The sequence below is a fragment of the Podarcis pityusensis genome (genome assembly GCF_964106645.2).
Source record: "Podarcis pityusensis genome assembly, chromosome: 9".
In the NCBI taxonomy this organism is placed as follows: domain Eukaryota; kingdom Metazoa; phylum Chordata; class Lepidosauria; order Squamata; family Lacertidae; genus Podarcis; species Podarcis pityusensis.
Window position 1 is genome coordinate 46,671,186 of NC_138034.1, and position 15,001 is coordinate 46,686,186.

Genomic DNA, 15,001 nt, shown 5'->3' on the forward strand with positions numbered 1-15,001 from the left:
AAAAGGAACAAACTGAGGGGAAAGTATCTTTGCTATCTTAAAGCAAACTGAATGCTACGTATATAAACAAACCTCATCCTCAGAGTCAAGGAAGTCATCCTCAATTATGAAAGCTAATTGCTGATATGCATCATAGTAGAAACAGAAGATAATTAGTTGGTACACCACAGAAAACAAGACTTAGACATTAAAAATGGTTACTTTTTATTGAGAAAAGCATTTTTCTACTTAGTATTCAGGACATTTAAAATTTTAAAAACTAGGTTTAGCAGATATTCAGGTTACTTGTATGCCTCAAAGACAGACAAACACAAGCATCGACTGCTCACCTTCAGTAAGAATTTGTTTTAGTAAAATGTTTAAAAACTTCCAGAATGAAATTTTAAACATTGCAAGCCAAGGAGGCACTGCAAAAATTTATAAATGGGAATCTATTTGCGGAAACTGAAGTTTAATCCAAAGTGAGTATTAGTGTGCACAGCTGGGTTATCGAGCTTATATATGCATATGTGTGTTTGTGTGTGTTTGTTTGTGTGTGTGTGTGTGTGTGTGTGTGTGTGTGTATTTTCACTCCTGCTTTATTAGAGGAATCATGTATTTTGGTAAAAGGAAAATAAAAAATAGAGCTACTGAAAGCAGCTTGTATTAGTGCAGGTGAACTGCCTACAATGACAATTACAAACTGCAGCTTTATGAGCAAGTATGGATACCAGAAAAGGATCAGGAGAAGTCGGAAACGGAGTTAATGGTGGACAAAGAAAACTTCAAGGGGACAGGAACTTACATAACTTTTAAATATTACTAAAAGCTAAGGGGATACTTAAGCAAATAGATTTTTCAGTACATCATTAAAAAATAAAGTTTTAGTAAAAATTAAGTTCTACTTGTAGTTGTGAGAGGATTTCATAGTTTAACATACCAGCTCCTCTTTGCTTGGATTCTTGCAAGGCAATTCTGTGTCCATAGCAATATCGCTTGGATCACCTTCTGCATGTTGCTTCTCTATCACAGATGCATTAGCCACACTGAAGATTCCATGGACATTAACTCGAACTTTCACTTTCACTTTTGAATTGTCACCATCATGTTGGGGTCCAACGTTCTGAATAACAAAATGACCTGAACAATACAAAGCAGACATTGGACATTGGCTTGTAGACTTGTTTTTTTGTGCTAAGCCCTCATGATTACTTACATTTATTTACACATTTTTAAAAAGTTAATGTTAGCAACTAGCAACTCCTAGATTACAACTTGTTCATAAAGATGCTTTATGAAGGCTGCCTCTGATCAGAGGCACCTATATTGCTTCTGTCCCCAACAAGGACAAGATAAACTCTTGAAACAAATCTACAGCTGAAAAGAAGATGGCACAGTAGACAGAGTAGACTCACCAGCAATGTGCATTGTAATGTGATGTGCGCTATTTAACATTTCAATATTCTACAAACTCGAACCAGAAGATCTATTTTGCCAGTGCTCACAATCTAATTAAATTACTGTGGGATTATAAACACATTGAGTGACATTTGACTCAAGCTAAAGGACTTTTGCTCTTGAAATGGGTTCTGGCTCTGTATGTACTGGTTCTGTTTCTGCACTGATCAACATTTGGAAACTTCCTGAGCTATGCAGAGGCCTGTCCTAGCCTTCAGGGCACATGCACAGAGGTGCATAAGTCCCTGCCTTCCTGGTAAGCTCCTAAGAGCTCAAATGTTGATCTGCCTAGGCATACAAAAAGACCACGAAGTATTGTCTGTTACTGCACCCTGAGACAGATGAGTCAGTCATCACATACTCCTGACAGGAACTGACCTTCTGAACTTATGCAACTACACTGTAGAAAAGAAAAGCTTTAATTTAAAATAATATCAAGGTACCACTATGATTGTTTAATCTAAAAGCAATGAGCCCATGTAGGTAAGAAAAGCTGTTTCAGCTCCCAATTGTAGCTTCATCCCAGACTGGAATACTCAACGATTGCTAGGAAAAAGGAAATACACCAAGGAAGATATGCCAGAGAAGCAGAACACTTACAGATACAGGGAGAAGTCAAAATGGCCCAGAAGCAAATTATAACCTCTACCAGCAAAATTAGAAGAAAGGAGGGAAACAGCTGCATGGCTTGATGGCCTTAAGGATGTGCCACTCCACTGCATTACACAGCCAAGCCAGAACATATTAATACTGAATGGAAGCAGTCAATGGAGGCCAAACTGCATTTTAAGTGGCTTCTGCCTTTCAAATGACAGTGTTGTGCCTCTGCTTTGACAACTATTAAAAAAAGGTAAAGGACCCCTGACAGTTAAGTCCAGTCGCAGACGACTTTGGGGTTGCGGCGCTCATCTCACTTTACAGGCCAAGAGAGCCGGTGTTTGTCCGCAGACAGTTTTTCCAGGTCATGTGGCCAGCATGACTAAGCCGCTTCTGGAGCAACGGAACACCGAAACCAGAGCAGCGCACGGAAACACCATTTACCTTCCCGCCAGAGCGGTACCTATTTATCTACTTGCACTGTTTGGTGTGCTTTCGAACTGCTAGGTTGGCAGGAGCTGGGACTGAGCAATGGGAGCTCACCCCGTCACGGGGATTTGATCCGCCAACCTTCTGATCAGCAAGCCCAAGAGGCTCAGTGGTTTAGACCACAGCGCCACCAGCGTCCCTTTTGACAACTACTATATTCATGTTATTTCCCTCTGCCCACTGTAAACTCGCAGCTATCATTCCTCAGCTAAGTATTGCTAGAATTTTGCAGTACATGTTGTTTAAATTATCTGTTGAAACACTACTGAGCTTGGAATCCAAGAGCAACTTTGGGTTCACTCAGAGCCAACCCATGGAATCTTTTACTTTTAACTTTTAAATGGCAGGTACTTCTTGCCGTATCAAACTGGTTTTGAAAATTTCTCCAAGAGACTTGCAATGCAAGCCTGGCAAGACACTGTTCAAAAAACACTACAGGCAAGACACTGTTAAAAAAACCGAAATCAAAAGCTCCCCTGGGAATGAGGATTGTTACGTTGTTCTTTAAATACAGAGGCCTGGATTCAAAGGGAGAGAAATACAGTCTTAAGTAATTGAAGCAGAAAAGCTAAACATTAAATATATTTAAGGACAAAGTGTAAATGAAAGTACTGTACATGAGCGGATTCAAAGACTGATTCTGAGACTAACCATTTCTTAATTTTGTTATACTAGTATTTGAGTATTTGAAGCAATGGTTCTTTTTCAAAGTTAGAACATACTGTAATGCCATGCTCAAGAAGTAAAGAAACAAGTTACCTATTCTTGTATCAGGATAAGGAATGTCATGTGGATGGGTGTAAAATGCTTCCAGCTCAAAAGGCTCCTTCTTGTGGAAAGTAATAACTTTTGAGAATGGAGCAGCGTGGTTTTTGCAGAACACTTCACATTCACTACAAAAAATAAAATAATCTTTATACAACATACGAAAGTTTGTACACCATATAAGTTACAACAACAATAAAATATCAGACATTTCAGAGTTTCATTCATGAGTTTCGGAGGTGCAGGCATTTTTATTTGCAGGCATTTTTACAGTGGTGCCTCGCAAGACGAAATTAATCCGTTCCGCGAGAGTCTTCGTCTAGCGGTTTTTTCGTCTTGCGAAGCAACCCTATTAGCGGCTCAACGGATTAGCGCTATTAGCGGTTTAGCGGCTATTAAAGGCTTAAAGGCTTAGCGGATTAGCTGCTAAAAGGCTATTAAAGGCTATTAAAGGCTTAGCAGATTAGATAAAGGGGGGGGGGGAGCAAAAAAAAAACCTCAAGACTCGCAAGACATTTTCGTCTTGCGAAGCAAGCCCATAGGGAAATTCGTCCTGCGAAGCAACTCAAAAACGGAAAACCCTTTCGTCTAGCGGGTTTTCCGTCTTGCGAGGCATTCGTCTTGCGGGGCACCACTGTATTTGCATGTGTTGACTCAAACTCAAACTTTTTTATTTGCATATGTTGACTCTATAATTCAACTATATCCTTTCCCCAGTTCTCCTGTATATTAAGAGAGTTTGTGGAAAGAAAGAGGAGCAGATGTTATAAGAAAGTCCTTGGTAGCTGCCCAAAATTTGTTGTCACTACTAACTTTACCTAAGAGGTGCAGGATCTCATCTCAGATATCATACTGAGATTTGGAGATGCTTGTGGTACAACTCCAAAGTCCAGCACAAGGTTAAGGACAAGTCCCAATTCTCCTCCTTAGTTTGGAATCAAGAAGAAAAGAGCTTGGGGTGCTCTCTTCCCAGTGATGTTAAGCTTCAGGGGTGCTCCAAGTACCTCTGATGCCCAGGATGGCTGCATTTCCCCGTGCTCCTCTTCCCCACTATGAATACATCTCATAAGAATAAAGCTAGGGGATGGCTCTTTATGTCATCATGAGTTTCAGAGGTGCTCACACTACAAGAGAGAGGAATGCTTGCCAAGGTGAACATCGCAAATGAATCTGTATGATGTGCTCCTGTCCTAGTTTCCTTCCCTAGAGAGCTGGAGGTTAAAAAGATCCCTAGTTATCTGTATAGCATAGGTCACACAAATGTTTTCCAGCATGTGTTAACTATCTAGCTTACTATGAAAGGACACAAGACCATGTTATCAAGCAAAACAGGAAGAAAGAAAAGCTCTTCATGGGAATGTCTATGTCAAAGTGATTGTGTATCTCTGCTTTGCTTACATCCAATGCACATTTTTAGAAATTTCCCTGTATTACAAATAGCAAATCTAACTCATCTATTTACTGACCCTTTGACACACTATCGATTTGGAATGTTGCTCAAATTCTTACCCTGTCCCCTCCTCATAAGATGACTGCCACCTCAGAGTAATTGAGTATGGAACAACATCTGTGATGGAAAACTCACGGACTTTAAATGCTGGAGAAAGAATTGCACACTAGGAAAAAAGATAAAATATCACTAAGTCTTGTGATTATTACATATTTGCTTTGTGTCTGGCTTTATGACCAGCAACATACATTTAATTTCACAAAGTAATGATTTTCATGAAGACCTGTTTACACTAGCCACCAGCACAAAAAGGATATGCAAAGAACAAGAAGAGAAAGAATGGCAACTCTCTTCCCCAATAAAAAATATACTCAAAATGGAAATTACTACAAAAAAATAGTGTGAACAATTAAAATATGGCATTATACCAGTGCCTTGCAATTTTCACTATGATGGCCTGGTCCAAATCCCACTATAATTATAGCATGTCTCATTGAGGTCAAATTACCAATCCCAGAAATATTAAGTAATATTGCTGACTAATGAAATATTGTTAAGTAAACATACCTGCAACGCACAGCCTCTTGCAACAGCTTCATCAGCATTAAGTGTGGTACTTATCTCCTTGCAGAAAAATTTACTAATCTGCTCCTTCACTGCTGGAATTCGAGTTGCTCCACCTACTATTTCTATACTGTAAATATCTTCACGCTGCAGTTCTAGTAGACACATAAGCAGACAATTTGCTTCCATAGTTAGAGGAGAAGATACTGCAGTTTTTATACTGGAACTCTGTGCCTGGGGGAAAAGTACTTAGGGAGAGGAACGATGTGTCCCTTTTGCTGTTAAAACTGGCACTCCACGCCATGACTGTATACATGACTGCAGCAAATATTTCTTTATTAGGGATTGCCACTGCTGCTCACATTGCTTGCCAACCCAGCCTACCTACCCCACACTGCCACCCCCTCCCTTTACATCTAATCCAAACCCCTTCAACCTCCCATCCCTTTGACAAACCTTGTCCCACAATGTTTGCCCCTAACTCTCCCATCACCTCACATGTGTTGGGCCAATGACATGTTGGGACAGCCCCATTGTCGTCATGGCAGCCATGAAGTCCTGAGCCACCCCAGTCAGTCAGATTGGCATGGATGTTGAAATCCCCCAAAACCAGAAATCTGGGGGTCTTCAACATCACCTCTGAAACCAGCTGTCAGCTCAGGTAGGGAGACTGCTGGGCAGCAAGGTGGGCAGTAACCCAGCAGAATCCCTAATCTGTCCTGATTGCCCAATGCCAGGAACACTCTAGTGGTATATAAATTTTAAAAATAAATAATGTAATAATAAATACTGGTCAGACTGACAAACAAGAACTTTAGCTTGAAGACAAGAAGAAGACAGGTATTCATAATAAGCTGAAGCAATTTTCACTTACTTGCTTGTTCCATCACTGCTCTCAAAGGAGGTTCTACTCTGGCCAGAAGCGATGCACACAACTGTTCAAACTGAGCCCTGTTTAAAAGGGAGGAATCCATTAAATATTATGGACAGAAATGACTACTTTTTTATTTAAGCCTTATACAAAACTGAACACAATACCTGTTCATCTTACTAGAGACATCAATGTCATTCATGAAGCATTCTATGTTCATGGGAAGATCAGAGGCATTGGCACTCATAAGCTTCTTCAGTTTTTCACATTCCTGATACAGACGCAGCAGTGCTCGAGGATTGTCCTTCACGTTTAGTTTATACTTTGATCTGAACTCTTCGCAGAAGTAATCTACCAAAGCCTCATCAAAGTTTCTACCACCCAAAAATGGGTCAAATGTAGCAGCCAGTACCTGTGAAGTTAAAGATGCAGCATGATAGTGGTAAGGAAAGTAAGTTATTTAACACTTTTTAATACTGTCCTTCATACCACCACCCTTTAGGGCAGTTTAAAACACATGAGTTGCATCAAATGCTGTGTGAGTGAAGTTCTTCTTGCACCATGTGACTTCTATTCCCTCTGTTCCCTCTATGTAACCCCAAATCTGCTCCAAAGGGCCCCCCAACCCTCTGGAGCTGGTTCTGATTGTGGGGTGGGGATGGAAGGTACAGGAGAGGAAGTTATGTTATAGAGCAGTCTGTTGCACAACTGGAGCTGCAGCATTGGATACAGACTGTAAATACCAATACAATAAAAATAGTCAATTAAAATCTAATATATACAGTAAAAACAGCAAGAACCACAGTAGCCAGACAATTCTCAAAGGCTTGGGCTCAATGACCAGCAAAGACCCAGTTGAATAAATATTTTAGGAGGTGCCAAACATGTTAAGTTTATGCCTCCCAGGAAGTTAGTATCGTGCAGTAAGTTTAATGCAATGCTTACTATAAACATCTTTTAGTAGCAGTCCAAAAAATGTTAACTGTTTTGCAAAGATGGCAGAGATTAAAGCTATGATTTGCTTCTAAACCTCTTAAACCAAACAATTGGTATCCATGGATAAAGAAACAGATAGCTGATATTTCAGCTTCTGTTGCCTTCGTGAAAGTTGGATCAAACATGTATGAATCTCTTTGTGGCTTTAAGATTTAGTCTTCACTATCCTCTGCCAAAAAGCTGCAGTAATAAGAGATAAATGGTGTCCCTGTGTGGTTATGGAATGGACTTATGGTTTGTGCAATGGGACTTCACCTTTTCCCTGTCCCTGTAGCCTCCTGTGCATTCCTAAAATTTAAGGAGGGTGTGAGGGAACAGGAGAGAAGTCCTGTCACATAAGTGAAAATTGACTTGCATTATGCTGGATTTTGCCCAATATATTGACATTTCAAACTGCTTTTGGCTCACTTATTTTCTAAGAAGTTTTGAAGATGCTTGTTACTCTAATGGGAAATACAAGCATTTTAATGTCTAAAATGCTTACTAATACACTTAACTATTTATAAGCTAGGGACAACTTATTCAGCTACATAAAGAGTGAAATGCATTCAAGTTAGATACCAAGCCTCTAAAGCAGGGTGGTAAAAGTATTTTAATCTAGGGCTGCATTCCTATGTGGGTAATCTGTTGGGAGTCACATGTCAGCAGTGTTTGGAGTCTGAGCAAGTGTTGGCAAAGTTTATGGCATGAATAGCTTTCCCTCCCTGCCCCTGCCAATGTGGTATGATAGGATTCAAAACCAAGATTTGCACCTGAATAAGAGGGGATGGACATATTTTGACTGCCACAAAGTAATACGAGGATGAGTAGATGGTTTATATCCTGATGCACTGGTACTAAGGACAGGATTTTGGAAAAAATGTTATACAGCCTCCTTCAGAAAAGAAGTTTTTGTTATTGTCATGCCACAATAACAAAAAAACTAGGTTAGGATGAAGTAGTAGGCAAATCATATTTCTTTATATGCCTTTCAGAAAGGACTGCCTGATCTAAAGGAATGGTCATAATACCAGACACTGATTTGCAGCAGCCCATTATAGATATGAATTACTGGTAACTGTGATAATTTCCTATGCTTCTTTACTTTTCTGAATCACATATGAGTTCAATATTTTACCTTTAATTTTCCTTTGTTAAAAGCACAAACAGAAATTTGGTATGCAGAGTGTCCCATATCAACAAAAACCACATTCCTTGGTCTCTCCTCTGGGGTTGGTAGATCCTGTTTATAAATTCCATAGGCCAGTGCAACTGCAAGACAGTAAAGAATAAATTTTGTGAAACTTAAGTAGCATTAGAATACTATTATGAAATACATTATAGAATCATGAAAAAACTAAAAAGGCATTAGGTATATATCTTCAGGCTCTTCCAAGAAGTCTGCTTTACTTGCATTAGAATAATCTATTATCTTCTCTAACAGAAAAAGGGACTGTATTCAGTGTTATTTGTGTGGAGTTCTGTTTCCTGCTCCCAGCATACCCTCAAAATCTTATCTGGAGGGTCTGCCAAACCTTTGGACAGAGGAGGGGAAAGCTTCATTGTGCAAGCAGGTATCTGTTGTGCTAGCAGAACAACAGCAATGGATAAGATCCAAACCATTTTATATCTAAATACAATCAGTGTCTGAATTATCCAATTATGGTGTTTTGCACTTGATTTCAAACATGCAAAGACAGAAAGAACAAACGATTCAGTGTAGGCTCCTATATTCCAATGTCCTGCTGGAATCAAAAGGCTAGGTAACCACTGAAGCCAGAATCCACACATGATCAGCAATTTTGTCTAGCTACTATTATTAAAACAGACTGAATGTGTCATCAATAGCTTTATGATGGTAACTGTAACAACTTAGAAAGTTCTGTGTATTAAGATCTATCCAAAAGTACATGTAAGTATTTAAGTGGCATTTTGGATAGTGCCAAATTAAAAGCCATCATGAAGAAGTGACATTTTAAACACTCATCTTCAAAATGTTTTGATTAAAAACGTGAAAGGAGTTAAATGAGACATCTCAGAGTAAGATTAAAAACTATGATGGATTTGCATATACATTGCCTTAACCTCCCACCTCTACTATAGATTGGTTTACTTGTAAACAGGCTGCCCTAGGGGGTGATGATGTAGTGCACCATTTCAGCAATTGCTCTGGTTTACATCTTGACACTCAATGTAAATTTGATTCTAAACTAAGCTGTATGCTATATAGTAATAATCAAAGCCACAAGTTTACCTGCTGTAGTTTCATTCATTAACCTCAGGCAGTTTAAACCTGCTACTTGCGCAGCTGCCATTACTGACCTTCTTTCAGCATCAGTAAAGAAACTTGGGATCTGTTGAAAAAATGTTTTATTAGCTTCACTGCATTCCTTTTTTGCTAATGAATTTCACACAAGGCATATTCCAAACATCTTATTGTATTGTAAAACTCAAAAATACTCCATTTAAGCAGATATAAGTCTATTAACGCATAGTACTTAAATAGTTCAATTCACATTCCAATTAAGTAGAAATGCTGAAATCACTACAGTTTTAGGTTTTCAGCATTAGTAAGTACAGGAAGACTGGTCCTTATCCTGAAAAACTTATCCATAGTCCAGCACAAGGGAGACAAAAGAAGGACAAGACAATAGGTGTAAATAGGGAAAGAATATCCATTTATTTCAGTTGCATATACTCAGGTTTAGGGTATAGGGACATTTGGTGTGTGCCAAAAGCCTAATGAAATATGGGTTTTGAATTTCAAGGTAGCTTAACTGAGGTGTTTGGGAAGCAGTTCAAGGTATAAAGAGCTGAGGAAGGAAGAGTCCTTTGGACCACAGAGGGCAATGGAGCTTAAAGAGTAAAGAACACAGTCAGAGGTGCATCAGGTTATTAGAATGGAGAAATATAGAGGGACGGACAAGGATGTGAAGGGCTTTGATAGAAGGGACATGGAATGGGCAGAAAAAGTAAGGACTTAAGAAAGTGAGTCACAGAAGGAGTGACAAGAGAAGAGAATAATGGTTGCAAAGTGCTGGATAGAAGTCTTTTTGATGGTGCTCATGCTGGTGTTATGTTATGACTATGCATGGAAATTTATTAAAGGAATCAAGTTTGTTTCTTAAATATTTCTGTTCGAACTGAATCTAGATTCAAAATGAAAATTACTACCAAGCCAAGTTCAAGGTTATTGTATTAATTTACAAATTAGGTCCAGAGTAGCTCAGGGACTGCTTGAACCCTTACATCCCAGCTTGATCACTGAGAACATCTACAGGAGTGTTGTTGGTCATTTTCCCAGTTGGTGAGGCTCATTTGACAACAACAACAAAATCAAGCCTTTAATGTTAGCCTATACATTCCTTTACATTCTTTCTAGTCAAATGTAACACAAAGTGACAAGAGTGTTGTAATCTAATAGTGATATTTGCAGAAGTGGTATATTATGGAAGGTAATATCATGTACACATCCAGTCAGATTCTAAAAGCTTGGTTCCTGGTTGAATTCAGATTTCTTACTTTTTATCCAAAGCTGCATGAAATACTTGATTCTAGTGGTTACCAATTTACTAAACAAAAAAGTACAGCTTCTATCAATCTGTCACACTAAAACTACTTCTTGTCCATGCATTTTGATGCTTCTTCTATATCAAAGGCTGGTTAACTTGACTCCCTGAACCTGGACTCCTTTCCCACTGAAAAGAGGAAGCAGCCGTGCACCATGTCAGATATTGGCTTCATTTAACACTTAATGCTAAGCCACAATTTATTCAACAACTCAGGAATCATCTTGCAGATGAGCAAACAAGCAACAGCTTGTTTCTCCAAAGCTTGACTTGTTTTCTAGCTGTTCTTGCCTTGAGCCCTTTTATCAGAGAGCATCTGGAGTGGAATGGTTAAAAAAACCCCAAAGTTTAAGCAAGGCTGCTGGGTTCATCATTGTTAAAACAAGCCATGGTTCTAAAACCAAGAGAAAAAAACCCAATGGCTTCACAGTATGGTTTGTTGACAGAAAAGAAACCATAGTTAATCTGTTGGGCTGGGCTCACATATTCAAACAAATCACACTGGTTAACCAAACCATGGTGTATCATTTTGTGTGAACAAGATCTGTCTGTCTACCAAGTTAAGTATTAGCTACTCAGGCTGCCCAAGGTTTCTAAGATTGCAACATGTGACTTACCACCGAGCTAGTCTCTCCCTCTTGCATCCTTGTTCATAGAGAACACAGTAAAACTAAGTAGGTCAACCTTCAACTTTACCTGAAGCCTGTCTTTGAAAAGATTTTACAGCACTGAATACAACAGTAAATGAAAGGACTTCTGTTGCTCACATTTCTATAAGTGTTACCAGCTGGAAAAACTCAGAGAAATTATGGTAAATATTCTGCAAAGCATAACCATCTTAGCATATTTATGTTTCCTTTTAAGCAATATGTTTCATTTTGATATTCCCCAATAGAATACAACACAATTGATGTTAAGCATATTAAAGTCATAAAATGCCAACTTACTGAAATTACACAATCTGCTACAGGTTTCTTAAGTGCACTTTCTGACGTATCTTTAAGCTTAACCAAGAGCATGCCTGTAACCTGTTCAATTGCAAAGGGTCTCTCCTCATCCAAGTATCGTACCTGCAACAAAAGGAAAACAGTATCCATTAAAGCACACAGTGCCCCAGAAGTGTTACATTTTATCATAATGTGTTTCCAATAAATGTTTAATGCAATCTTCCAAAATATTGCCATAACATTTAATAACCCTCTGAACTACAATATAAAATGCCCCATGGACGTATCAGATATCCACTCAAGATATTTTGTATGCATACCTAAAGGTAAATCATGCATGTGACTAACATGTCATGAAGGTACATTAGGCAGATGAGACTAAATGTACACTGCACAGGAATCGACAACCAATCACAATATGGGAATTCTGACTTACAGTGTTACAGATATATACACTTACAGTGTTCACACACACACACACAGAACATTTTAAATAAATAAAACAAAAGAACAAAAACCACAGATAAGTCTTTCTTTGCTGCCAAGAGGATCTTAAAGTAGGCATTAGGAAAGGTTCCTTAGGGAAATATTCCACAGGTGACACACAACAATCAGAAAGGCCCTCTTCCAGTTGCCATCTGCCTCATCTCCCATTTGAGGAGTGCCTCCAAAGATGCACAGACAGGTTTACGTGAGCAGGTTCAGTATCTCCATTATACCGTCTGCAAATATTCAGATCTATCTCATCAAATCATCAACACTGCCCTGTTTTGGCATTAAACATTCTGGCAAGTCAAACTGAAGGGATCATTTGATAGGATGCACAAAACACCATAAATATTAACAGTTTAAATGTAGATATTGCAAGACGGGCTGGAACACTCACCTTTACTCCAACACTCCCATTAGGCAACTTCTGAAGCTCATAGGGCAGTTTGGCTCTTTCAGCTTTTATAAAAGGATCATCAAATGCTCTCCCATGCAGTTTTTTGAACCCATGCAATGTATTCTTAATATTTGTGATAATCTGTTGAAGTATAAAATTGCCATTACTAATTTCCAATGTTTATAAATTCTCATGAGAATCAAGAACTGCTGCTTGGAATGACAACAGCTTTCACTAAAGTACTAATAATTTAACGTTTACCTGGCTCTTTGCTGCATTTCCAATAGTCCGGGCTTTAGCTCCTAGTGATATACAAGCTCTGAAATATAAAAGATATTCAATTTTCAAATGAGTCCAGAAAAGAATAAACAGTCAGTTGGGGAGACTTATTTCTGAAACAATCAGATTTTCTTTCCATCACACACGATTAAAGTTGTGTCATTAGTTATCTTAGTAGCAAAACCATGCAAGTAAACCACTGTGGTACTAGAACAAATAGCAATCACACAAACAGACTGAACTCACACCTGCATCTCAAAAACTCAACCATTAGCATAATTTGCAAAGCAGAACCTTGAACTATCATCTTGACACTCTCCACATGTATTCAAATTCAGCCAACTTGCTTTATTCATCCATCCTTAAAAGGACAGATGGTCTTAATCTCAAGAATCTATCTCAGAAATTGGTGAGCTAACATATGGAGAATTCTATGTAATGCATTCTAGTAAGATTGTCAAATTTACATCTTTTTCTAACAAAAACACAGCTCCTTTGGAGATGTCACAAACAAAGGAACTGGGTAATACTGTTAGTTTAAAGTACACATTTGCCTGATAGTATAATGTTAGTTAACGACTGCCTCAGTTCTGTTGTATATATTGACTTTCTTCAGCCAGAAAAGTAAGTATATGCCCAAGACTGACTAATTCCAGCCTTAGCCTTTTTTCATTTTTTCCACATGGAGTGATGCACCACCCTCCATTTTTTCAAAGAGGCACAGTTGCACTTCATAGCCAAGAACATGGATACCCCCTGGTGTGCAACCCAAAGCTAATTCTTGTTTTAATTGCAGACAGTAGTTTTTCAGCAATGTGGGATAGGAAATTAGAGACAGTCTTTGCCCACAGTACATTTTGCTTGCATATTGCATGGCATGATTTAAATTAAAAAAAAATAAAAAACTTGTACATATTATTTTCCACAGTTGTTTTCTTGCTGCCCATTACTAAGAATAATTATAGTCTCAGCTATATATGCCCCAATAATGCCTTTTAAGCACTTCCTAATCAATTCATGTCTAGTTAATTTACAGCTCCTTATCAGCCTAAAGAGCAGAAGTCATTCTTATCCTACATGTATGATCATTGTAAGGTTTATAATAAGGGTTTTTAAAACTCTTGACCACTTTAAAGTTGGTGCAAATGAGGTCCTGAAATCATTGTTTATTATTTCCATTTATTATATTTCTATCCCACCCTTCCTCCCAAAGCACTCAAATGACTGGGAAATTACAAATATCTTGTTTATTACAGTTATTTGGTTCACTGGATGTACTGCACCATGGGATGCATTGCATCAATCTACAGCAACTTCATTTCACATGCATTGATTATTTGTGCAGGTAATCATCCTCCTTCACAATTGTCAAATCCTTAAATGATAGGGAGTTTTAGGAGCAGATTTTTACAGGGTTACTTCCTTGTGAAGAGCATTCCCAGTTTTCAGCACTACCAAGCCTTCCAATGCAGCTTCAAAACAGCAATTGCAAACAGTATCTTACTTCTGTCATTCCAAGTGTCACAACAAGAATGAAGCCATAAAACCTAAACATCCAAAACCAGCCTTATACTAAAAAGATCTGATACATCATTTGGGACTTTCTTCTTTAGAGTAGCTCCTTGAATGTTTGTATAACTATGAAAAGGCCAAAGTGCTAAATTTTAGGAAACCTAAGGTCGAGATGCAGAATACCAATAACTGTATGTTCTCCAGGAGCTAGACTACATCATCAGGTCTAATACAAATCAGAAAATTTTGGGCTTCTTTGACCTCAATGAACTGCATAAGGCTCGAAATAGAAAACATGGCATTTTGAGTTAGTTTAGGAATACCCCACTTCAATTATCTTTTGATCAGGCATGTTTCCCAAGATTATGGAAGCTCATTTTGTATTATCAATTTAGTGGACTAGGATTCTTAGGATATAAGCAGAGATTGGCTAAATTTTATCTCCAGGAGCTGGGTTCTCCCATTGTACTAGGGCAACCCAGATCATGAGCTTCCTACCATGGTACTTACACTGTTAAGTTTAAATTATGATTTTACAAGAGCTATATAAGAGAGCTTGGAAACTTCATAGCATGAGAGATCTGTTCCTTTAATGGTTCCAACAGTAAGACATATTTCGGTGCTTTCCTTGGCTAGAATTCCAACAGCCTTGAATAGCTG

General features: G+C 38.4%; 1 protein-coding gene across 1 annotated transcript in view; it reads right to left on the bottom strand.

Moving 5' to 3' along the window:
* Positions 1 to 15,001, bottom strand: part of HSPA4L (heat shock protein family A (Hsp70) member 4 like) — a 28,181-nt gene that overhangs the window by 9,302 nt on the left and 3,878 nt on the right. The window contains exons 2-12 of the mRNA XM_081021938.1: positions 12,812 to 12,869; positions 12,551 to 12,691; positions 11,665 to 11,787; positions 9,403 to 9,502; positions 8,287 to 8,420; positions 6,341 to 6,585; positions 6,177 to 6,253; positions 5,306 to 5,457; positions 4,798 to 4,904; positions 3,283 to 3,416; positions 920 to 1,119 (exon numbers count right to left, since the gene is read on the bottom strand). Of these exons, the coding sequence (XP_080878064.1) occupies positions 920 to 1,119; positions 3,283 to 3,416; positions 4,798 to 4,904; positions 5,306 to 5,457; positions 6,177 to 6,253; positions 6,341 to 6,585; positions 8,287 to 8,420; positions 9,403 to 9,502; positions 11,665 to 11,787; positions 12,551 to 12,691; positions 12,812 to 12,869 (1,471 nt within the window). The remainder of the gene's footprint in view (positions 1 to 919; positions 1,120 to 3,282; positions 3,417 to 4,797; positions 4,905 to 5,305; positions 5,458 to 6,176; positions 6,254 to 6,340; positions 6,586 to 8,286; positions 8,421 to 9,402; positions 9,503 to 11,664; positions 11,788 to 12,550; positions 12,692 to 12,811; positions 12,870 to 15,001) is intronic.